The 25,946-nt window shown below is 49.9% G+C and overlaps 1 protein-coding gene across 3 annotated transcripts in view; it reads left to right on the forward strand.

The window, feature by feature from the left end:
• The window catches only part of Itpkb (inositol-trisphosphate 3-kinase B), a 100,608-nt gene that overhangs the window by 69,053 nt on the left and 5,609 nt on the right, over window positions 1–25,946 (forward strand). For all 3 annotated transcript variants that reach the window (XM_027954756.2, XM_071600014.1, XM_071600015.1), the window contains exons 3-6: window positions 15,666–15,765; window positions 17,087–17,300; window positions 22,099–22,303; window positions 24,667–24,768. In XM_027954756.2, coding sequence (XP_027810557.2) covers window positions 15,666–15,765; window positions 17,087–17,300; window positions 22,099–22,303; window positions 24,667–24,768 — 621 coding nt within the window. The remainder of the gene's footprint in view (window positions 1–15,665; window positions 15,766–17,086; window positions 17,301–22,098; window positions 22,304–24,666; window positions 24,769–25,946) is intronic.

Here is a 25,946-nt window from a genome sequence, read left to right on the forward strand (position 1 = left end):
GACTTCACTCAGAGACAGATGTGCCCTATTAATAGCATCAAAAGTTAAGGGGAAGAAATCATCCAGCTGGTTCTGTTCCCTAGAAATGATGTTACAGTTCTTACATGCTGGCTATCCCCAGAGACCTCGGAGGGGCTGAGCCTGCAAGAGGGCTAGAGTCACTGTGAAAGTCCGGAGTCCCTCCCTCTAGGATGGAGTCCTTGAGTGAATTGCATTGCTCACCTAGCGTAGCTCTCAGACCCTAGCCAGACTCCCTGCTCAGAAGCTGCTCTGTGACTTCCACTGGGATATATATACAGTGCTTAGCAGATAGCAGGTAGACTTGCTAAGGATGTTCGCTGGCTTCATAGATTGTCAAAGGCACACATTCAGATCCTGCTTCCTGAACCTGGAGGCTTGGAGCCAGTTAAGGATGAAAAACCCTGTCTGTGAGAGCAGACCATTCTTCCAAGTGACTCCGTGGTAATTTCAGCTCAGGATCTCTGGCTGCAAGGACCTCAGGGGTCACCTTTGTTTCATCCTCTGCCATTCCAGAATGCATTCTTCAGAGAAATATGTGTGTCCCTTAATAATGTTTCCTTTCCCCTTCTCAGTAGGAAGGACATGGAATGGTCTTCTTTTTAAAAATAATTTTTTAATGTTGCATTATAATTATACATAATAGTGGATTTTTTTTGTGACATGCAAAGAATTCTATGTGGTATACTTGCACATAACATAATTTGTCAATTTTATGCCCTGGTGTCTCCTCTTTCCTCCCCTCTGTTCCCGGAATCCCCTTCCTCTACTCAGCTGCTCTCCCTTCTAATTTTATGAGATTTCCCCACTCCCCGTGCCACCCCCCTCTTTTTCTCAGTAGCTTCTACATATGAGAAAAGATACATGACCCTTGACTTTCCAAGTCTGACCTATTTTGTTTAACAAAATGCTCTCAAGTTCCTCCATTTTAACAAGAGTCTAATGTAAGCCATGTAGGCAAGAGGTCCAAGCTTGAAGATCCTTTAGATAGAAAAATGAATGGCATATATGAATGTTGCTGAAGGTTTGTTGATTTTTCCTCCCTGTCAGTCTGAGGGGAGGGCAGAGAGGGCCTGAAATGAAGCTTTTTGCCCCTTTCTTTTACACTGGAGGGCCCAACCTCAGTTTGGTGAAAACATATTCTGTCTGTAATAATCCCAGGAGCTACTCTATAAAATTGCAATATAAAATATAGCCTAATGCAAAAAATGAGGGAAACTGTGGTGAGCTGTCCCTGTTCCCACTGGGTGAGAGAACCTGGCAGCAGTTGAGCATGTGGGCTTTCAGGGTTAGGAGTTTGAGCAGGACCCCCAGGTCTGCCCCAGATGGGAATACTTGCCTGGGAGATCCCTCTGCCCCTGTCTGTTTCTCTGAGAAAGGGAGGCCATTGTGCTTCCTGCTTCTTAGGGGGGCCCTGGGATCCTTATGCTGCAGGTGATAGTGCTAAGTAAGCACCCTGCTGCCACTACCAGGCCCCAGTCGACAGATGCATGAGAAAGGGTGATGAGTCAATCTGTTTATGAAAATCACACATTCCCACAAAGACGTCACCACCACCCGGGGGACAGCCTCGTTCCCAGGGCTGATGGCACTTGTTCATACTCGGGGGTTCACTGGTGTGCCTTTTTGGCAACCCGTTTCCTGTGCCTCCAGCAGTCTACACGTGAACAGATGCATGGCTGATGAAGTGAGAAGGGGACTCTGGCCTGCACAGCTCCAGCCAGCCGGGAGAGGGAAGCTGGGTGACTCATAGCACAATTCTGAGCTGTGCATCAGCCTCTTCGGGGCCAGGCTGTACAGCCTTCTTCAGAAAGTAGCTCGGGGTTTCTGGTTCTCTGCAAATCTGTATTACCATATGCTGAGCGCCAGTTAGCCACAGGCAAATCAGTATATCTTTCTGAAATATGAATTGCACCAATGTATCTTGCTTGGAAATAATTTTCTAAATATAGCTAAATATTTGATACCACTTGTAAGCTCTCGAGTCCTTCCTGAAGAGTTTCCTTGTTAGAAATTCCTTAGGTGGGAGTTTCCAAAATTCCAGCTTTGGAGTTACTTCAGGGTAACACTCTTAACCAAATCTCTTACAAGCACTTTCTGCATTCCCAGAATCAACTTAAGAGGTAGTATTTTGTCCATGAGTGTCCGTAGCGTAGAGGGTATAAGGGAGTTTCTATTTTTTTGAGGGGTGTGGGGGGGTACTGGGGATTGAACCCAAGGGTGCTTAACTCCTGAGCCACATCCCCAGTCCTATTTATTTTTTATTTTGAGACAGGTTCTCATTAAATTGCTAGGCCTTGCTAAGATGCTGAAGCTGGCCTTGAACTTGTTATCTTCCTGCCTCAGCCTCCAGAGCCTCCAGAGCCACCACGCCTGGCAAGGAGCTGTTAGCTCAGAAACTGGTTTCCTTCAGCAATGCTGTGCTTATGAGAGTCAGTGGAGCAAAGGTGACATTTCAGATCCTTTAGCATTCTGCATAAAATTCCCTTTCAGATTCCTGAATTTTTAAATGTTATCTTCAGCAAATAATAAAGCAGTGTTTCTACAGGTGACTATCCCATAGAGTTTGGGTCCTGTTGCCAAGCCAAATCTCCCTGGGGAACTAGCTGAGTTACTTACTGCAGGCCACACAGATCCCTGGATGGGGAGTGGGGTCTGCAAGGACTCAGTATTATTGGTGGTGACCTTTGTGCCAGGCTACCTCATTGTCTTCATGCTCTCTCACACTTGGCTTAGTGGCTCCTGAGCTGGGTGTGGTGGCACAAACCTGTAATCCCAGCAACTAGAGAGGCTGAGTCAGGAGGATCACAGGTTTGAAGCCAGCCTCAGCAGTTTAAGGAGGCTGTGGGCAACCTAGCAAGACCCTGTCTCAAAATTTAAAAAAAAAAAAATTAAAAAGGGCTGGGGATGTGGTTCAGTGGTTAAGCGCCCTTGGTTCAATCCCAAGTATTAAACAAACAGTGGCTCCTGGGTGTTTTGAAGTTTCAGAAAGACCTTGCTTAATTAAGGGAGGAGTCTGCTTTTGTTAGGGAATAGACTGTTAGGAAGGACCCACTTCCTGTCAGCTGTGGCCTTTGCCTCAACTTTCCTCCCAGAAAGGTGGGATTCAAAGGCTGGGGATGAGAGAGAGAAGAGGTAGTCTGGCCCCACTGCTAATATCCACTGAAAGTCTGGAGCTGTATCCCCTAGGTCTCATCCTACCTGCGCTGTTGCCCTTGAGAGCTCAGAGACCAGATTGTTCAAGTGAGAGGTTGAGCGCTCCTGTAGCCGGCACAACACTTGGTTTTATTTAATCCTGAAAGCATCACTGCAGGATAGGTGGTATTCCCACTTGGCAGATAAGGAGGAACCGAAGCTTAGAGAAGTTTGGTAACCTGCCTAATACCACTGGCCAGGAATAACAGGATCTAAACTTGAGTTTAATCTGGCTATAAAGTTACTTATTACAAATGGCAAGAAATGAGGTAGTCAAGCAGGTGACACAGAGCTTGGACCCTGGAACCAGTCTGCCTAGATTCAGATCCCAGTTCAGACATACTGTCCATAGAACCTTGGATGAATTTTCTAATCTCTTTGTGCCACAGTGTCCCCTTCTGTAAAATGGGATAATGAGAACAGTTCTGTGGTAGGTTGAGGCACTTTTATTATTGTACATACACAATGCATATCAAATACTTAACACTGTGTCTGGCTGTGGTTGGCTTATAATGCTTATCAGCTGTCTCCACTGTTACCAGAACAGCCCATGTACTCTGGCTCTGCTTCACTCCTGCAGGGGCTGAGAAGGAAGGATTAAGTGGCTCTAGCTCCCCAGGCCAGCAAAGCCCTCCCAAGGTGTTGGGGTGGGGTTGAGGTCTCACATCCTGACTGGTCCTTTTGAGGGATTGGCCCAGAAGAAACTCTGGGGTGCTTAGCATTCCATAACTTTAGCCTTGATTGTCTGTTGCCAGTGAAAGCCCTCAGTAGATTTCCACCCTATGTAACTCAGGCTTGTTTTTTGCATTTACCAAAATAAAAATAAAATCTCTGGGGAGGAGTGGAAGAGGTGAAGGGCGATGGTGGGGGAGGGGGAAGGGGGAGCTGGTGCATGTTGCAGGGGTGGCCCTCAGCAGCTGGGCAGAGCCCCAGGCGCCCTTTCCCAGAGGAAAGGCTGAGACTCTATGTCCTCTGGGCTTTATCCATTAGGAAGTGTGGTGTGAGAGTCTGCCCACCCTCGGGCTCCCTTCCCGGCCCCCTCCTCTGTTGCTCCCTATTTCCGCCTATTGTTGGTTCCCACCCGGATGGCCTCCTGGTGTGGGAGCCATACTGGGCTCTGTGTGGACCAAGGCATTTCCTAGGGCTCCACATCATTCTCAGTTTCCCCTCTGTCCTCTCGCCCTCCATTATTTTTAGTTCTTAAGAGGATGGACTCCAAGAGGGAGGAGGAGGGAAGAGCCAAGCTAGTGACCTTCTCACCAGAGATGGAACATTTTCTGGGCCCTGTCTGGTGGGGAGGGTTAGGAACATTTCCATTTTGGGTGAAGGACACCTCGATTCTTGGATAACCAAAAAAAGACTAGTTTGGCAAGACTACAGCCCCCTTTGATGCCAGCTCCTGGAAAATGAGGACAAGGGATGGAGGGTGAATCTGAAAGAGTCTCTAGTGGAAGAGCCTTCTTTGTTGGTGTCCCCTGTGTCCTGGCTGTGGATGTTATCCACCAGCAAGGACATCCCAGAGCAAGGAGAAAAGCAAGGTGAACTAACCTGAGTGAAAGGTGATCCTCCAGATACTCTTGTGTGTGGGGCCAGCCAGGTTGCCAAACTGTGGGGCACATGGAGACAACCCCAGGCAGACAGAACAGGAAGTTTGCATATGCAAGCCCTTCCTGATATCTGGAGGTGTCTCTGGAAAAATCCAGGTGTGAATAGGTGAGGGTACAGCAGGGTGAACATTGGTTTGGGTATGTTTTCTCTTCTAGGCTTGAGCCCTTACTGTCTGTTGGACCCTGAAGAATTTTCTTAGGAGTATTGCAGATTTACTGGGAATCCAGCTTGGGGATATACCAAAGGGTTAGGACAGATTCCCAGTCCTCCAGGAGCATTCCCACCACTGACAGACATGACGTGTGGTACATAAGAATCACTTGCACTCAAGGGTAGAGCTGTGGGGAGGATCCCAGGAATGCTGTGGGGGTGCAACACCCCAAAAGAGGCTTCACCGAGAAGGCAGGGCAAGTTTGCAAATTCCAGAGGGATCTGTGGAAGGAGAGGTGGGATGTGGATGCACAGAAAGGAGAAGGGAGAGTGGGCAGGCAGGGCAGAGCCCACTGCAGAGCAGGGACCTGGAGGTGGACAGATGTGGGACAAAAAGATGGCCTCCTCTGCTGGATCTCAGAGGGTACCTGAGAAGCTGAGGGTGCCTAGTGAGTGCAGGGAGGTATCTGAGGTTGGTCCTGTGGCCCTGGTGGAATCCTGCTTCTTCCTGCTCCTAAGTATTCCGGGAACTCAGATGAGACTCTACACGGGCAGCCCTGTCCTTGCCTCCTGGGTCTAAGACAGCCTCCTGGGATGATAATGGAGGAGGGAGAGTGACCAGGTGGAAGGACCCTCAAGGTGCCAGTTTGGGTGCTACCCATGGTCTAGAAACTGAACTGTGAGTTGTAACAGGAAGAAAATAACTAATCAGGAGGGAACAGCTGGGCAGACACTTAGGATTTTCCTGGATATTACCAGAATATGCTGCTAGGAGTGAACTGAGCCAGGAGGTGGCCCTCAGTAAGAGTTAGCAGGGGCTTGAAAATTGCATCCAGAACTTCCACCTCCTGTTTGACCAGTTCCACACACCGCACACCCCAAGTACGGTGGCCCTAATGGTTTGCTAGGAGTGGAGAAGACAGAACACTCACCCCAAGAGGACACAAAGCCAGTACATGCCTCTCATGCCTGTGGTAACCAGGGCATCTGGCCTGCAGGGGTTGATCTAATACCCACCATCCTTGTTTTCCTGCCCCAGACCAGCACTGATTTTTAAAGGAGGTATAGAATTAACATCCCTAATCCAAAAATCTCAAATCCAAAATGCTCTAAAATGGAAAAGCTTTTGAACACCTAGGTGATGCCACAAATGGAAACTCCACACCTGACTTCACATGGCATTCGCAGTCAAAACACAGGTGCACTAAAAATTTGTATAAAATTACCTTCAGGCTGTATGTACAAGGTATATATGAAACAGAAGTAAATTTCATGTTTAGACTTGGATCCCATCCCCAAGAGATCTCATTATATGTTTGCATATTTTCCAAAATCTGAAACACTCCTGGTCCCAAGCATTTTAGAAAACTATCCTCAACCTGTACAAGCCCAGCTGCAGCTTGTGGCATAATTCCCCCCTACATGGTGGGGCTGAAAAGGAAAGGTGAGAAGAAGTTCCAGCTGGGTGGGCAGCTCTGGAGAAGCTCTGGGCCACCCGGATGTGGGAACATGGTGAGAGGGCTGGGTCAGGGAGGGAATAAAATAAAACATAGACTAAAGTCTTCTTCACACAGCATTTTTGCAGTTGGTTTTCAGGGGATTCTTGTTTGCTAATGGGGGAAGGCAGTTAGTCTTAAATCTAGATTTTATTTTTAGCTGGAGCTACCTGCCCTGCCAAGTCCCTGGGCTTTATTTTTCCAATCTTCGGTGTCTTGGTTTGAAAGGCCTGGCCTTCCTCCTCTCAGCTCAGGGCTCCTTTTTGGCAGAGCAAGTTGTGCATTGGGCCGCCTCCAGGTTTCTGCCCAGGGCCCAGGAGGGAGCTGTTGAGCCCAGGGCCCTACCTGCCTGGGCTCGCACCCTGCGTCACTGCAGCCTCTGCCAGGGGAGAGCACAAAGAACAAAGTTGGCCCCTGCAGCCTGGGAGAAGCAGAAGGCCTTTCCCTTGTGAAGGCTGCACTGATCACTAGGGAAACCCTAACTGCTTTTTTAGAAAGACCAAAAGAAGAAGGAGGAAGAAAAAAACATTTTTTTTCCAAACATGGAAAACTCAATGACTTTCACTTAGACTTTTGCAAGAGCAGAACAGGAGCTTTGACACGGAACGGACCCTCCCTCCTCTGCTTTTAGCGCTTTGTCAAATGTGCCTTCCCTAAAGCCTGTGTCCGCCAGGACCTTCTGGGAACGGACTTGGAAGAGGGGAGGGCAGGTCTTTATTCAGGCCTCCCCCATCTGAAAGGTCACTCTTGTGACAAAGCACTTGCTGTTTATGTGTGATTTTGTTTTATTTATTTATTTATTTATTTATTTATTTATTTATTGGTACTACAGGTTGAGCCAAGGGGTGCTCTACCCCTGAGCTGCATCTCCAGCCCTTTTTATTTTTATTTGGAGGCAGAGTCTCAATAAGTGTGGGAGGCTGACCTCGAACTTTCAATCTTCCTGCCTCAGCCTCCCAAGTCCTGGGATTATAGGTATGTTGTGTGACACTATTTTATAAATGGAGTAGAGTCAGGTAGACTGAGAAACAGGAGAAACATCAGGGGCCCAGTCTTCTGTTTGCTGAAGCAAAAATCCTCAGAATTAAATGGCATAAAACTTGGAAGCTGTGTGACCTGAGGCAAGTTACTTAATGTCTCTGAATGTGTTTCATAATTAACAAAATGGAAATACTGCTATCAGTGCTATAAGGTGTCCATAAGATGTTACCACAATACCCAGAAATGCATTAGGCATTTAAATGTGACTTCTTTGCATGTGCAGACTCAGATCCCCGTGCATACACACACAGCAAAGACTTACCCTAGCTGTGTTGTTTTTGGAGTCACAGAATACAGAGATTATTTCCCTTTTCTGATATTTGACAGATTTCCCCATCATCTCTTTTACTATAAGTAGATGGAAATTCTTTCTTTATAATTATCTAAAAATAGAAGTTAGCAGAGTTATCAAACTATTTAAATAAAAAGGGAAGTGCTGGAGGAAAAAGTAGCAAATTGGAGGAATGAGTCAGTTGGGACAGGGGCTAAAAATGGTCATAATCCCCCCTTATAAAATGAAATTGAAAACTCTGACTATTGACCCTAAGAACACTGCTCTTTAGTGGTGCTTAGCAGTGTTCTGAACACCTGAAATGGGTGGTTTGGGAATTCATTCTCTCTCCTTTTTGCAACTTCTTTGACCTTCTGAACCAGAAACTGATATCGACATAGCTGGGCTCACACCAGCTCAGATTCTCCTGGAGTCATAGATTCAGAGGGCTAAAGCCACCCTGTGAGAGTTCTGGAGCTGCTTCTCACTGGAGGGGAAGCTTCTAATCAATTAATCACACAGTTAGCTTATCTGATTGCCACCTGGCAATATGGTCTCCTGGAAGGGCCCCACTGGACTCTTGCCAGTTCACTGTGCCTTGGAGGAAAAAGTATTGCATTAAAAATAATAAAATACACAGAAGTCAAAAACAAAGTGAACAGAAAATTATAAAGGAAGAATTTCCTTCTACTTATAGTAAAAGAGATGATGGGGAAATCTGTCAAATATTGAAAAGGGAAATAATCTCTGTATTTTGTGACTCCAAAAACAACATAGCTAGGGTAACTCTTTGCTGTGTGTGTATGCACGAGGATCTGAGTCTGCACATGCAAAGAAGTCACATTTAAATGCCTAATGCATTGGTCTGCCCATCCACCACCACATGCAGAGCACCTGTGTATGGTTACTGCCTCCTTGAGTTCTCTCTGTATGGATGCCCAGTTTAAAGATGAGGATGCTCGAGTCTGGGCCCAGCCGAAGAGGGAGTTGGTAGAGCAGAAATTCATTCTAACCCCCAAACTGGAATTGTGCTCTGCTTTATCATGCCGCCTTCTAGAACTCATTTCTAGGGCTATGGGCTGCCTTTTTACCTCAGAGGCAGAGGATTTTGGACAGAATCTGCTGGAGGGAGAGAGGGGTCCTAGTTTACAGGGTGGTGACCAGCCGTGGGCCCATCAAAGCTGGCCAGAAGGGTAACTGGAGGAGGGGCAGCCTGCCTCAGGGTAGACTTGGAACTGTAAGTCACTGTCTTCAGGAGGCCTGCTGCAGCTGTTGGGAGAAGAATGACAGGGACTCTGGTAAGAAATAGAGCAAAGCCCACACCTGCCTGGAAATGTAATGCTCTCCAGGTGCCTCTGATCAGGTTCCCAGAGGGTTGGGTTTGATCTCCCTCCTCCTAGCTGGTTAAGATTTGGCTCAATCTCTAGGGCTGGCTGGGTAATGGCGTCACTCAGAAACTCAGAATTGGACCAGGCATAGTGGCGCTTGCCTATAATCCCAGCAGCTAAGGAGTCTGAGGCAGGATGATCACAAGTTCAAGGCCAGCAGCAGCAATTTAGTGAGATTGTAAAAAAATGAAAAGTGGCTGGGGATGTGGCTGAGTGGTTGAGCAGTCCTGGGTTCAATCCTTGGTAGAAAAAACAAAACCCAGAACTGGGATGGAGCTGTATTGAGGGCGAGTTGGAAAAACCCAGAAAGTAAAGTTAAATCAGAGAGAAAGTTTTCTGGGGCTGGGGATGTGGCTCAAGCAGTAGCGTGCTCGCCTGGCATGCGTGCGGCCCGCACCACACACAAACAAAGATGTTGTGTCCGCCGAAAACTAAAAAAAAATAAATAAATATTAAAAAAAGAAAGTTTTCTGAGCTGAGTTTTTAAATACACACAGGGAGGGCTGGGGATGTAGGTCAGAGATAGAGTGCTTGCTAGCATGTGCTTGCTAACATGTCCTAGATTTAATTCCCCAGTAACACATGTGTGTGCACACACGTGCAATAGCTTATAAGTACTCACAGGGTTAGCTAAATCCTGTGCAATCTGCAGCCACTCTTGTAAAAATCCTTAATGGCAACACCTTTAGGAGTCTGAGGCTAGGGTGGGAAGGGGTGTATGGAACCAGAAGTTAGTTGCCTGCAAAACCTCACAGGCCTGAAAGAGTTCAAGTTTAGTGGACTGCAGATATTTCCAAGTGTGGATAGGGGATGGGACCCGCTGGGGCTGCTAATCATCTTTTAGTCCTCACAATAGAGGAGTGTGCACCTCTAACCTTTCTGCCCGCCCCCCACACACATTGCATTGAGAATTACCATGTTGTTTGGAGGGTCAGGAAGTAGCTAGGAGATAGAAGCAGAACCCAAGGGCATGTGGGTCCAACTGAGGATAAGAGAGTGCTGACCCTGAGTGGTTAGTCCTCCTGAGGGGGCACTGGAGGGGTGTCCACTGAGTGGCTCAGACATACCCCAACAGCCCAGAAATAAAAACATGCAGGAGATGAATGAGTCGGAAAGCTGAGGACTTGCCACCCTCCTCATCTCCCCTGCTAGGTTTTTTCAGGAGGCTGCTCTGAGCCCCACAAGGAGATCGGAAGGCACCTAGCCTTGAGCTCTCCCCCTTCCCCCAGCATTGAGGAGCTTCTGATCACTGTCAAAGTACACAAGTCAGGACACTGAGACATGAAGACCCAGGGTCACCTGCCACCACCAAACAATGGGACCATTTTTTTTCAAAGCACCCCCCACACCCCCTTGGGAGGCAGGACAGCATCCTGGGCATGCTTGAGAGCCATGCAGTGCAGAAGGCCTGTCAAAGGGCCCCACACATGGTTAACACCCTGCCCTTCCCATCTGGACACTCTTGTTACATTTTGGACAAGGGGCCCTTCATACTCATTTTGGGCTGGACCTGAATATCACGTGGCTGATCCTGATAATGGCTAAGGCACACATAAGTGGATGGCCCGAGGTCCTTTCTTCCCCACAGCCCGTGGCTTTGGGTCCTTGCTTCCCCTCCCTCACTTCCTGCTCCCCACCATTTCTCTTTTGCCTGTGTTATGGAAGACAAAGGCCAGATGTGGAGGTTATGCCAGGTGGCCTTCTTATTTGTTTAATACAGTGTTTCCCTGTAGCACAACTGGGGATGCCTGACTGGGAGAATCAGCTAGAGGATTGCATATCCCCAGGGACCACGAACCTCATTGGGAGGTTTGGAATTTGGTCTGCATAGCCACATGGAATTGGAGACCCTGTCTAGACTTCCTCCCTTGGGCTCGGCCTGGGCTAGGGCAGTCCCACTGGAGGTTAGATCATTTCTACCCTGGGTTCTTAAGGGCTCTGGGCAATTCTGAGCCTAGGGCCAGAGGTAAAATGGAGAAAATGCTCCCCTATCAATTATCAGGTTGTTGTGAAGGTCAGAACAAGGTCATGTGCCCCTGGCCCAGTGCCTTTCACATAGCCAGACCTTGGCAAATGACAGTAGTTACAGATGCACACACCAGACCCTGTGCCGGCTGTGGGGTTGGAGGATTCGTCTGGGAATCTATGGAAATGAGCTCTTTTATCTCCCAGTGAGATGACAGAGCTATGCCAGCCAGCAGTGAGTCCCTCTGCACTGCAATGCTCAGCAGACTTAGGAAGACCACCCATTTACTCATTGGATAGGTAGATCCCAGAACTGCATGCCAGCCAGCAACATGACCCAGTAGATCTGGTCAGTCAGCTAGCTAATGGCCTCAGATTCACATTAGGAGGACCCTGCAGCCCAGTGTGCCAGTGGGGACTGGGCATGCCAATGGAGCTGTTGGGGCACTCTGGGAAGGGTCCTCGGAGGATGCCCCCGAAGGTTGGGAAGTGATGGAGGAGCCAAGCCGGTGAAATCAGTAGGTACCCAGGTACTCTTTGCCAGACCACCACGTTGGAGGCATTTGAAGGTCGCTTTGATGTTGCTGGTTGCTCAGCTTCAGAAACCAGAAGTCTGGGTCTATAATCTGGTTTCGGACTAGAAAACCATGGAGTCTGCTGTTGAGAATCTACCCTGGAGGAGGGCCAGGACTGACAGTGCTACGTTCCCCTGGATGAGATTCCTCCGGGTTGTCTGGCTGCCTTCCTTCTTGCCTCACCACCTGTCAGCCAGGGGAAGAGGCCCGAAATCCATTTCTGAGGACTGTGGCTTCCTTCAGCAGCACAGGGCTTGGAGGCAAGACCATCTGCCTAACCTGCCCTCACCCACTACCTGGAAAGCAGCTTCTACCAGAAGTAGGTCTGACTTCTGAGCTGGATGCTATGGTCTCAGGACCATCAGAAGGGAATGATCCTGTCATGTCCTCTCATCCTTTTATTTTTCTCCGCCCCTCAGAGCTAGGGCAGGAGGGTATGTTTCACCCTGCACCTTCCTCTCCCTACCCTGGCCCTGGATCTGGAAAGAACTTTTTTTGCTTAATGCTTGGCAGCAACTTGGCCACTGCCTGGGTGCTGCTATTTTACAGCCGCCCCCCACGCCCCCCTGGGAAAACCCCTGCATGCTGCTGCCAGGAAGAGGGCAGGAGTCTCGAGGGCAGAGGCATGGCATTCCTCGCCAGTGGAATATTCCACAGTCCTTGTCCAGGCAGAGCAGCCTTGGGATGGCCGGACTCTTGAGAATTTCTGCCCATTCTCATGGTGAAGAAATACTTCCAAATGGAGGGAGGAGGTATGGGAAAAGGGAAATCAATTGGAAGGCTGCCCCACCTCCTCAGAGCTCAGGAGTATTGGGAGGCCCTTGAACACGCTGACCTTGACAGGGGCTCCCCACCCTGGAGTACCCCTCTTTCTGTTTTGGACCGCTGGTCTTTAGCCTTGGAAGAAATATTGGGGAAGGAGAGGTTTCACAGCTTCCAGTGCCTCTGCTGGGCCCATGTCCTGCTTTCTTGTCCAGCATGGTTCCCTCCAGCCTCCTGGGGTCACAGGCTCACTATGCCTGGTGTCCTTATGGGACTGCAGGAAGCTTCTTACCAACAGCATGGGTCTGAACCAGTCGGAGGCTCTGTTGTCTTTATTCTCCAGTCCCTATGACAATACCTCTGTTTAGCCCAGAATGATTGTTTCCAGGGTATCTTCAGAGACCCCTGTGTCCCTTCCTTGAACACAGAGACCTAAAGGCTTCTCCACAAATACCCCTGAGCCCATGCAGTCTTCTAATAGCTCTATCTCCTGGGAGAAAAGGGTCTATGCATTACTCCCATTTAATAGACAAGAAAAGGGTCAGGGACTTGTTCAAGGGCCATCAGTGAGGAAGGCCAGGGTCCTAACTGCAGGGTCCTGGCTGCCTTCCCATACCCATCCCTCACTCTCGAGTCCCAATTTCTCCATGGGGCATCTACAACTTCCTCCCCTGCTTGTGCTCCCTTCACTTCCCAGCCTCTGTGCCTGCTTGATCTGGTGCCAACTGCTTCAGGTCTGTCCTGCTGGAGTTGTCTCCTTCTGTCTCTTGAGTCTGTCCTCAAATTACCTGTGACCCCATGAGGACTCACCACACAAGATCCTCCCTTTCTGGTAGTCATCTTTGTTTTGCCTTGTTGCATGAGGGAGATCATTTTCCAGGGTCCTTAGCATGTCCATCAGTCCCAGGAGCCTGGTGGACCAGCTTTCTAGAGGAAACAGAGGCCCTGAGAAGGGCCATGAAGGAAGATTGTGGAGTTTAGCTATTCCTTGCTGGGGAAGGGCCTGGGATAGGGAGCACCTCTTCCTCCTTGCAGCCCACAGCCTGTCAGACCCTTGTCCTCTGCTGCAGGGATGTGCCCAGCAGGTGGTGAGGGCCTGTGCATTTTTCCTTTGGACCTACCTTAATGGCCTCTGAGAGCGCTGACTGAGCTCCTGCTTGGTTCTCCTTGTGTAATTCTGCCCCTCCATTGTTGCCCTCACCATTGTCTGCCTGATTGTTTACGCAGCCTTCTGGGAGCTTAGATAAGAAGTGCTGCAGCCTTCCCAGCCTTCTTTGGCCATCTCCATCAGAACCATCTAGGAAAAACATCCTTGTCAGCAGAGGCCGGCCCTTTGTCACATGGCCTTGCACTGTGCTGCCCTCACTTAAGAACCAGTCAGTCTTGGTGGCAGGGTGGAAGTTTCTGGGAAGGGGACGGAAGTTACCAGGTTGAGTGGGAAAGACTTCCTGTCCTTCAACAGATTTTCACTTGAAAACTTGATGACAGAGCAGCGATGACCGAGCAGTCTCACCAAAGAGAAACGCAAAGGAGGCTGATTTCACCTTGAGATTCCTCAGCCTCCACTTCCTCCACGGGTGCTTTTGAGGACTGGGAAAGGAGAGGTCCCGCCGACCCATCATCTCCCTCTTCTGCACAGTTCCTTGTTTTTCCCAGCTCAGAGCCTTGCTTGTTGTGACTTTTGCTCTCTGATTTGGCTGGTCAGGGACCCACTTTCTCAGGACCTTGAAATGCTTCCTATTACAGGTTCTTTCCCTCCCTTTTGAGCTGGAGTGTTTGGGAGGACATTTGATCCATTCTTTTTAAAGTTAACATAAGGATTATTTCCCCTGCTGTGGACATATTTCTTTCTGGAGGGAAAGGGATTTTTTTTTTGTAAGGAGCTATATAGATGAGGTTAATTTATTTATTTGTTCTTTTTAAATATACATGAAAGTATACATACATACTTGGAGTATAACTTATTCTAATTAGGATCTCATTCTTGTGGTTGTACGTGATATGGAGTTACTGGTCATGTATGAGCAGAAGAAAGTTATATCCGATTCATTCTACTGTCTTTCCTGTTTCCATCCCTTCTTCCTTCCCTTTATTCCCCTTTGTCTAATCCCCTGAACTTCTGTGCCTGCCCCTTGTTGTGAGTCAGCATCTGCATATTAGAGAGAACATTCAACCTTTGTTTTTTTTGGATTGGTTTATGTCACTTAGCATGATAGTCTCCAGATCCATTTATTTACCAGCAAAAGTTATAAAGTCATTCTTTTGTATGCCTGAATAATATTTCATTAGGTATATATGCCACATTTTCTTTATCCATTCATCTGTTGAAGGGTACCTAGATTGGTTCCAAGATGAGACTAATTTAAATCCCAATTTTCTCTCTTATGACTTGGAAGCTCAGGAACAAATGGAAATATTAATAACTGCCTGTATGCTTGTGGTAAAAATAAAATAAGGTTAAACCTTAGTTTTCCTTTCTGTCCAAAGGACACCCCCTCCTCCACTGACGTTTCTGGCCATTTGACTTAAGAAACGTCCTAAGAAGAAAGTAAAGGAGAGAGCTGTGGACTTTTCACCTCCTTGGACACTGAGGTCATGGGTGGGAAGTGCTGTCCCTTTAAAGTCCTTTTAAAGTCTTTCTTCAAACCACTTGTAGGCAGGAGCTACTTCTGTTGCTACCACATCTGCAAATAGAATGTGCAGTGCAACACTGCAGCTGGGTGACAGTGGCCTGCTGAAATCATCCTCAGAGGAGCATTGCACTTTGCATGAGGGAGGTCGTTTTCCAGAGTTCTGGTGCCCATTCATCCCAGAAGCCTGGTGGAACAGCTGTCTGTCTCTCACTAGACAGCGAGGAAACCGAGGCCCTGAGAGGGACCACAAAGAAGGGCACATACTGGGGAAGGATCCGAAAAGGGGAGCACTGGATTGGGAGCACTTTGCCTTCCTCCGTCACCTATCCCTGACCCTCGTCCCTGGAGACCCCCTGAGCATCTTGCTAAGCCTATTTATAAAATGGGACAATGCCACATGTGACTGCACCATTTGGATGACACCAGGAAGGTGCTTGAAGTGTCCCAAGGGCACCTGTGCTGTGGACGTGGCACCCCTGCCTTATGGCCCCATTGATTTACATCCTAACCAGAAAGTTGTGGCTGTCTTTCTAATGTAGAACTTTTTGTTTGCTTGTTTCTAGAGCAAATCATGGAGAAAAATAAAAAACATGGTGCACTGGTCTCCCTTTGTCATGTCCTTCAAGAAGAAGTATCCCTGGATCCAGCTGGCGGGACACGCAGGTAGACGCGACTCTCCTGGATTTGCTCTGTGTGTGGGAAGCCACACACCAGCTGTGGGAGGGGAGGACCTGGCCCTGAGGCTCCTGGGGATGGAAGCATCAGAACAGCTTCCTCTCCAAGAGACTTTCTCGTCTGCAAGTACAGCCACAGCAGTGACAGATGTGACTTTGACACTGCCTTGCAAATGAGCATGGACAACTGACCTCTGTAGAATCCATGCCACCCTGTCCCTTGCCTCCTCCCTTTCTCTGTCCCTCTCTCTGTCTCTAACATCTTCCAGTCTCTCTTTCTCTCTCAGTCTCTCTTCCAATTTTACTCAGTAAAACAGATGAAGTCGCCAGTCTTTATAGCTGGGACACCAGTGGTCACACTGGATAAAGAGACGGAGCTAACCAATTCACTGAGCTCCTGTTGTTTGCTTGCATCACTGTGGTGCTAGGGGTTATGACTTTCATGGACATGTAGTCTCTGCCCTAAAGGAGCTGGAAGCTGTGGAAGATGTGGACAGGTCACCCCACAACCACAGCTTGCCAACACCAGGTGGAAGTGGCTAGGGAACCTGGCTAGAGTGTGATCTTTATTCCACCCATCAGCGACAGAAGAAGGGAACATCTGACACCAAAGTCCCCAGGATCATCTAGTCCTCTGGGGACCCTTTGGCATGCACTGTCCTCTGGGGTCATTTTAGTGGATTTAGGCTTCATTGGCCTGCAGATTCTTTTTGGGCCAGCACATGGGCTGACTTTTTTTTAAGTTCCCCAACCACATTGGCCCAACCAAAATTAGGCACAAGGATGGACACGCTTTGTAAATACTTACCCAGAGGAGTGGCTTGGCAGGAACTCTGCCCATGTAACCCAGACCTTAGACCTCTACTTCTCAGCTCACTGTCTCTCCCTTGTCCTGGCACTAGATCCTGTCTTCTCAGGGATTTTCCTCTACTGAGACTGGGAGACACCTTCATGTTGGAGAAGCAGGTTGACCATGAGGATAGGGACGCTAATAATAATACCATGAAGTGAAGAGATCTCTCCTGTAGCCCTGCTAACCCTCCAGTAGTGAGCACTGGTAGTCTCCATCTCAGATGAGGAGGTTGAGGTCAGGGAAGCTGGAGAGCCAGTCCAGGGTTACATTTGGTGAGTGGGGGAACTGGGTCTCATCCCATTCCCCTTAAAGCACTTGTCTTTAACCCCAGGCTTAACCAGTACTGCAGCATCCCAGGGAGACCCAGGTGCTGTGATGGAGGAGCTGTCCTCTGGGTGGAGAGTACCTCTGTGGGCTATATCTGGGGACCAAGGGCCTCCTCCCATTTGCTCTGCAGGGAGTTTCAAGGAGGCTGCCAATGGCCGGATCCTAAAGAAGCACTGTGAGTCAGAGCAACGCTGCCTGGATCGACTGATGGCTGATGTGCTGAGGCCCTTTGTGCCTGCCTACCATGGGGATGTGGTGAAGGATGGGGAGCGCTACAACCAGATGGACGACCTGCTGGCTGACTTTGACTCTCCCTGCGTGATGGACTGCAAGATGGGCATCAGGTGGGCCAGACTCCTTGTTGCAGGAGTATTTACCCCAACACCACATCTGGCCATGCAGCAGATACCTGGCAGCACTTAGGGTGTCTCAGAGATCTCATGTGTGCCAGGACAGGCCATGGGGGCTGCTTGACCAACTATAACCTTTCCCACCCCAAAGTCCACTCCCTTTATGTGTAGAAGGCATAGGGACCCTGGTTTTTTCATGACACCTCCTTTCCCACTCTGGTGAGCTGACCTGAAGCACGCACCAATAGCAGGAGCCAGAAAGAGGCCCTGGCTGGATGCCAAGCCCCCCAGGGAGGGGCAGATAAAGCTGCCCTCTGACAGGTGGGATGGCTCCTGGGTGTGGGGGAGGTGAGGGAATACCAAGTAGGGAGGTAGGAAGATGGTGACCTCCTGTTATGCAAGCTGCAGGGGGCTCAGGAATAGAGAGGAGTAGAGAGAACTGGCTGGCAAACATGTTGGTCTGCCAAAAAACAAAACAAACAAAAATCGTGTGCCCACTGTGAGTATGACTAGGGAGGGAGCCCAGGAGCTTGAGAGGTAGGTCCCCATTGTGGATCAGCCTACAGATGGCCTCAGCCCTGAGTAGGGTGCTTCAGGGGTCTGACCTTCCCGAGACTGGGAGGGTCATTGGACTTGTGGGCATAATTGGCACGCCCTGCCCTCCAGATTCCCAACTACAGGGCCCAGGCTCAGCCTGCCTTCTGTCCAAGGAGATAAGCTGGGAGAGAACCCAGGCAGGAAGAGGAGACAGGAAAAGGGGCAGGAGGAGGCAGGGCGGAGAACAGAGCAGGAGGCCTGAGACCAGGGCAGTCCTGAGCCACTGGTTTGGCTGCAGGGTTTTCTTATTTCTTCTCAAACTTTGGCCATTCCAACCCAAGAACCCCCCTCATGGCTCCTTCTCCTGGGAGACTGGTATAACCCCCTGAGTCTATCAGCGCAGGAGGTGTTCAGCACCATGTGCTCACCCTGGAGAACCTGGCCTTGGCTGCTGATGCCCAGACTGGATGCCAGACATGGGCTCCTCCATGCCACTCCCAAGAGAGGCCAAGTTCAGAGCTGAAGCCTGTGTCTGCTTTGAATGATCTACTTCTTCTGTGAGATTGAGAAAGAGGGGTGTGTGTGAGAGAGAGACAGAGGCCAGGAGAGAAGTAGGCCAAGCCAGCCAGGTTTCTTGTTCTTTCTCCTTGCTTCTCTTGGGAGTTGTGTCCTAAAATCAGACCCTGCCAGCTGGCTGCCTGGTGCTCCCTTGCCCTTGCCCCCCAGGGCAGGGACAGGGACATGGAGAAGTACAGGCCTCTTTGTTTTTTTCTACTCCGTGCCCGGTCACCCCCTACCACTATCCAAGGCCCTCAATATCTCCAGCCCACAGGGAGCTAGGCATGGGGGGGGGGGGGCGGGCAAAATATCCCTCTAGCTACCACATGGCTTCTCCTCTTTTCCAGAGTCTTATTTTGTCCCTGGAAGACCCTTCCCTGGCACACCAGGATGTGCTTTCTCAAGGGAGGTACAATCATTCCTTCCAACCCAAACAGCAGAGGGCTCAGCCTGCTTGCAGGGAAGGGGCTTCAAGTTGCTGCATGAACACATGGAAAATATTCTATTTAGTGTTCACTTGGTGCCCAAATAAGTGTACCCTGAGTGATGAATTTGGGGCTAGTTATTCCTGGAAGACAGAAGCCCCAGAGCTTCCTGCTGCAGCTAATTCCAGGGCCAGGCTTCTCTGTGTGCCTCTCTACTCCCTGAGAGACTGCAGGGGACAGGAGACCCATCTCCCAGCCCAGGCTGCCCCCATCCCCTGACTTGACAGCATCTCTCCCATTGCACCCTGGGTATCACCAGGGCCATCCGTCATGCCATGACAGACTTATCTGCAGCCTGGTGCCTGCCATGGACTCAGGTTCCGTGGGATCTTCTTAGTGTGCTAGTCTAGCTACATTTGGAAAGTGGAATGTGGCCTCCCAAATACTTTGATCCAAAAACCTTGGCCTCAGAGTCTGTCCTAAGACCAACACCCATTGGTCATCCCTAGAGTATGGCTCATCCTTCCCAGAGAGAAGCTGGAGCCTGGGGCCATCTTAAACACTGGGCTTCAGAATACTAGGGACATGTTACTGAAGTGGTAGGAAGGCCCATCAGCAAGCCCAGCTACACCATGGCAGGGCTGGAGGGCAGGAGGTGGGTGTTGCTCAGGAAGAGGCCATGCAGGTGCTGAAAGTGTCTTAAACTTGGAGCTTCTTAGGTCCTCAGTTTCACATGGGCATATGTTCAAAATGCTCTGGGGGCTGTTCTTTGTGGAGAGTTGGTAGTGTCTTCCTGTCATTTGCAACAAGGGACAGAGGGGGAGACTGGAGTTGGGTTTCCAGCACTCTGCCCTTGAAAAGCTGTGGGTGACTTTGGTCTGCCACCTGTTGGCTCCCCATGGGAGCTGCCTTCCTTCTTTTACCTAGTCTTGGGTCACTTCCTCTCCCAGAGTCCAGCCATTGGGTGAGCAGGTTTCTGCTCCTCTGTATGAGATGGAGCTCTGATCTTCCCTCTGGGGTGTAGGTGAGTGGGTGCAGGGAGGCTCACCTTTCAGTGGACCCAGAGTCCTACTATCCAACTGGCTACTCTTGGGGGCATCTCCCCCTAGGCTCCTTCCTCTTCTGGGGTGTGGCAACTCTGTACAGATGGAGCTGCAGGGTCCCTTTTAGGAGAAAGGTCCATGTGACCAGGGATTTAACACTACTAAAGGCTACTTCCTGTTTAAAGAGCTACTGAGAGCCCTTTGCAGAAGTGCAGCCACCCACCCACCCATCCTGCAGGCCTGTACAGGGCCCTAAGGAGCATTTGGAACCCTTGACCCAACCTGGCTGTCCCCTGTCCCAGCCACACAGTACCTACAAATTCATGGACAGCCTGTTGTCATTGACTTGGCTTTGCATGTGATGTTGTGTGTATGCATGTGTACAAGGACACATATATGTATGTACATGCTTGCACATGCATGGAAGTGCCCAACCCAAAGCTAATGACCTCCCCCTTACAGTTTTCATCATCTCTCTGAATGAGTAGGTCCAAGTTCATATATCAGAGGCCAGTGTATTATTAGGGCTTCTTCCTGCCCAGGAGGGTGTAAGCCACCCTAAAACTTAAAATCTTAAATAATTAGTGAATAACAAAACACAAATACTCAGAAATATATTTACAAAAGGCGAAGCCCTTGATAGATCTAGTCCACATGGGTTCTGGAACTGGACAAAGGAAAGATGGCTCCGTTGGTTTATTTAAGGGGGTACATCAAAGACAGGGTTAAGGTTTCAAGGGTGGAGCCTTGCTTCTTGATGTCTTGCAGTTGATTGATATCTTGGTAGGTCACATCCATTGCAGGTGCTGTGTGGGCCACAGCAATTGCATTGTCCCTGAGCAACTGACCAGAGGAAATGTCCACTGGACATTCCCAAACACCAGATGTCTCTATCTATGAGGCTTCCATGTGTGGTACCCATGGACGGCTCCTCCAAAGACTTGGGAGATTTTGTTTTCTTTATTTTCAGTGCGATATCAATTGATAAGGTGGTTTCGGAAACCTATCATCTGTAAGATGTAGATTTTCATTCATTCTGTTATGGGTTCCTTACCAGCAGCCTAGATACCCTGTGTTGGGAAGTGTTGGAACAAGGCCTGGGGGACAGACAAGAAGAGAAGAGTAGGGGACTGGGAAGGAGGGGCAGCCTCTGAGGGCAGCTCTCACCCACGCCAGGGGAAGGGGAGAACACTTCCCCATCCTGCAACGAACACTGCTGATTTCAGCCTCTTTAAGGACCTTGGGCAGAATCTGAACCTGTTGTGGGGGGACAAGGGAACTTTAAAGGAGGATATGGGGAAGAGTGAATGACCCCCCACTCCAGTTTGGGGTGGTGATGGAAGTTTGGCAATATGTTCTGGAGCAGGGAGCATGTCCCCACAGCCCAAGACCAGTGATTCAGTCTTGGGCCACTTAAGACCTGTCTCTCTGCCCCTGTCACCTCCATCAGTGACCTTTGCTAGTTGATCCAGCATGAAGCAATTTAGTGGGATACATTTTCTCAGGCTTTCTGGGCTCAGGGATGTGGAGGGGTCACCAAGCAGGTCTCTGGGACAGAGCAGAGGCTAAGAAATCCAGATCTTTACTGTGGAATATGGGTTTCTCCAACCAGCATTTTGGCCCCTTCATAGGCCACCTCTGGTCTGTCCTTTGTGCCTAGAAATATTCCCCCCTTTCAGAAAGAGCCAGAGACTTAAAGGCAGACTCAGCCTTGCAGGCTGCCTGGGAATGGGGATGTGGAGGACAGAATGAGTTCTCCAACCAACACAGGTCCTGGCTTCTGAAGCCCTCACTTTATGGGAGGGTTCCAGGCAGCCAGGGGGGCACCCCAGGGGTCCTGAGTGGACCCTGCCATCAGTCGTCTCTCCCGCCAGCATCCTAGCTAGAGGAGCTGGACAGTCCACCCAGCTGCTCTGCCTCCTTCTTCCTCCTTCTGCTGGGCCCTGTGGGGGTCTCACTTGAAGCTCCTACAGCTTGCCAGGTCTTCAGGGTGGTCCTGGCATGGAGGTGCTCTGATCCAGCAAGCCCACCCCTTTCCCCTCGGATCAGCCCAAGCTGTACTTGGCTCATCCTGGATGATGAATGTGCCTCATTTTAGGGGCTGCCAGACTGACTGTGGCCCTTGGACAGGGTAGGGGCTGCTCAGAGTCTTTACTCAGGCAGCCAGAGGGGTGGCAGGTGAGCTGTGGGCCAGACCCTAGCCTTCATGCAGTCTCACCTTCCATGCAGGACATACCTGGAAGAGGAGCTCACCAAGGCCCGGAAGAAGCCCAGCCTGCGAAAGGACATGTACCAGAAGATGATCGAGGTGGACCCTGAGGCTCCGACCGAGGAGGAGAAAGCCCAGCGGGCTGTGACCAAGCCACGGTATATGCAATGGAGGGAGACCATCAGCTCCACTGCCACCCTCGGCTTCAGGATAGAGGGCATCAAGGTGAGACCAGCAAGATATGACCCAAGGCTGCCTGGGGTGCTCAGTTCACAGTGGGGTGATGGGGGCCCCACCAGCATCCGACTTAACATTATTAAGTAAAAGAAGGGTTACTTGAACACAAGCCCTGGGATATAGCAGTAGTCACTCGGATACCCAGCTACCTGCCAAGTGACTAACAGGAGGGTAACATATATAGCAGGGACCTTTGATGGACAAGTCCAGGCCCCTGAGTAGAAAACGATGCTGTTTCCCTCCCTCAACCCCTGCTGCTTGCACTCAGGACACAGGCTCAGGGCTCCTGCCTGTTCTCAGAACCCCTTAGGGGTTGCAAGCTTTGCCTGGCTCAGGCCCAAGATGCTGCCTTCAGCCCCAGGGACAGACATTTGGAACCGTTGGCCTATTTCTCAGCCTGAGGTACAGGTGGGGTGGCCGTGTAGGGAGTTTAGGCCTTGGAGTTTATTCCTTGGGGTGGCTTCTAGCCCTGTCCAGCAGTCAGTCCTGTGAGAAATGGCCACTTAACTCAGCCCTGCCCAACACAGAGAAGCCCAGACAGGAACCAGCTAGTGAGGTGGCAGTTAGGGAACCTGGCTGGTTCATGGGCTGCAAGGAAGGGGCCCTTGGAAACCTCATTCTTCCTTCTTTCCTCTTCAGTGTCCTGAGAAGTGTCTAAGAAGACTCTCCTGTCCCTGAGCTGCTGCCCAGGACCCTTGCTGTTAGATTTGCTAGAAAGATTCAGGGCACCTCCCTGCAAGAGGCAGGGCTGAGAGGTACCCCTTGGGGGTCTCAGGCAGACCTGAGCAGGTAGCAGTCCCCACAGGGGCTTTGGCTCTCCCCTTCTCTGTCCAGTCTCAGCCCACTTGCCTCCAGAGTCCAGCTGTGGAGTCAGGGTTGGGTGTCTTTGAGTCCTCACTCTCCAGCTGAAGGGAGCGGAGCCTCCTGTCAGCCTCTTCAGATGGCATTAAATGTGAGTTTCTGCAGTTTCCAGTGTCTCACTTGCTGCCCACGGTGGCCTGTGGGAGCTGTTTTCACCTTCCCCCAGGACAGCTGCTTTGTGTGCTCAGGGCTGAGAAAGCCCTTTGCCCCTTCCTCATCTTCTGAAACTAGCCTTCCCTCATGTTTGCAGCCTCTGACCCTCAGAGTGGATGCAAGTTACATTCTCTTCATCCCCCTCCTTTTCTTCCTCCCTTTCACTCTGCTCCCCACCCCCTCTATCTGTTGAAACAGTGTGCCTCCCCTGCACCCAGCAGGATGTGCTCCTGGTCTCTGTGCAGCTACAGGTACAGGCAAAGCCCATCAGCTGGCTCAGAGACTGGCTGACTGTGCATACTATCATGGGCACCCGCTTGCCCATGGCCAGCAGAGGAGCCCCATGGGGAAGACTCTTATTCAGGTGCCTCCACCTAGTACTCCCTCCCATGCATCTTGGGAACTCCCTGAGCCCCAGTCATCCATCTGTTCTTTTAGAGACTACTGTTGTGAAGTTATAGCTATCTCCAACCTGAGGATGGACAGGCCCAAGATCGGGGCTCTTGCCAGAGCCATCTTTTCTTGGAGTGGACCAGGGAACAGAGGCAGAGAGATAAAATTAGATCTTGGCTTTCAGGGAAACTATTCAGCAGTCCTCCCAATCTGTGGAGGTATTCCAAGGCCCAAAACAAATACCTGAAACTGCATACTATATCAAGTCCCTTGTACTATGTTGTTGCCTTTACATATATGTCTGATAAAGTTTATAAATTTTGCAGTTTTAGTTGTAACAGTAAAATCTAGTACAAATTTCTTTTTCCTTCTTCACAACCTCATAGGTAGATTTGTTTTTATTGGAAATCTTTGCAACCTCAGCAAAGAAGTTACATTTTTTTTTTTCTGTCTTTATTATGTCAAGAACTTTCACCTTTCACTTATAGGAAGGACTTATAGTTTCTCTTTGGCATATCCAAATTTATGGCATCACTACTCTTATGCTTTGGGGGTAATTATTAAGTAAAAGAAGGGTTACTTGATCATAAGCCCTGGGATATAGCAGTAGTCACTCGGATACCCAGCTACCTGCCATGTGACTAACAGGAGGGTAGCATATATAGCAGGGACCTTTGATGGACAAGTCCAGGTCTCTGAATAGAAAACAATGCTGTTTCCCTCCCTCAACCCCTGCTGCTATGTGATAATCACCGTGCTCCTGGTTGCACCTGCCTCCTTGTACCATACCTGAGTATTTGGCTGCCTCCATTGTCCCTAGAGCATCTTGAGAGTCAAGATGGGTCTCACCTGCTTTGTAGTTGTTGAGTGGATGAGCACAGTGTCCACCTACCTGTGGGCTCTCTGCTGACTACATCCTGGTGGGGTGTCATTCTCCTTCTCAGAAAGAAGATGGCTCGGTGAACAGGGACTTTAAGAAGACCAAAACGAGGGAGCAAGTTACTGAGGCCTTCAGAGAATTCACTAAAGGAAACCGTAACATCCTGGTGAGTCTGGGTCTTGGGATAACCATGACATGCTTGTCCAGGCCTTGCCTAAGTCAGGCCCACGCAGAAAAACCAGGCCCCAACTTCTGCTTGGAAGGTGAGGAAAAAGTGATATGGCTGTTCCCAACATTCATGGGTGCACCGGGAAGCTCTGTGAATAGTCACTCACTTGCCTTGGCCTCCCACCTCAGAGCTCCCTAAAACATTTTCCATCCCCTGTAGAGAGAGAGAGAGATCATTGTTGGATGTCTTGAGCACTTGCCATCCGGGTATTGTACTAAGTGTTCATTACATCCTCTTGTCAACTCTCTGGTGCCATGGACATTCTTGTCCCTATTTTACAGAAGGGAAACTTGAGAGATCAAGGACACACAATTAGGAAGCATAAACTTTATAGAGTCATACCCAAGTCTGCCCGACACAGAAGCCAGGCAGCCTCTGGGACCCCTGCCCAGCACAGCCAGCAGCCTGCTGGTCCCTGCACCCCCAATGCCTTCAGGCCTAGATAGGCTTCTGTTGACTGTGAGGCTGAAGGAGAAAGGTATGCCTGTAGGTCACACTGCCCTCAACAGCAAGACCTGGCCAGCTGTCAGCCTGGGAGGTGGATACACAAGCTTATGATAAACTTATTCCTTTTATGATGGCTGCTGTAACAGCCAGCAGGCTGGGACAGATACTTTGCCCACCAGGATGTGCTGACCCTCCCAACTGAGTTGGGATGTGCTGGGCCACTGCACCCCAAGCATAAGTGCCCTATGACAGTTGGAGATCCAGGCATGGCTGGAATGTGAGCCTTGAGCCCCTTGAGATGCACCTTCTGACCAGAATCTAGGAGCAACAGAGGAAGGGGCTCCAGAGAGCTTCTTCTCCAAGAAGACAGTGTCAGCTGGGGTTGGGAAGTCTCCTTCCCTCCCTTTCCAGCCAGGGAGGCTCCCCTTGGCCCCTTGCAAGCCCCCTGGTTACAGGTGTGGGGAATGCACTGGACTTCAGGCTCACTGGTTCCTGGGCCACCTGTTGGGGAGGATCTCAGCCCCTTAGCAATGCTGTGACCATGTATTTCATAGCAAGAGGACTCCAGAACTGTGAGCAGCCCTGCCAAGCTGTGTCACTGCTATCCCTGTGGCTGTAGAGGGACGCTGTTTACTTGTGTGCTACAAGTTTCCTAATTGGCCCTGCAG

The sequence above is a fragment of the Marmota flaviventris genome, chromosome 12 (assembly GCF_047511675.1).
Source record: "Marmota flaviventris isolate mMarFla1 chromosome 12, mMarFla1.hap1, whole genome shotgun sequence".
Classification (NCBI taxonomy): Eukaryota; Metazoa; Chordata; class Mammalia; order Rodentia; family Sciuridae; genus Marmota; species Marmota flaviventris.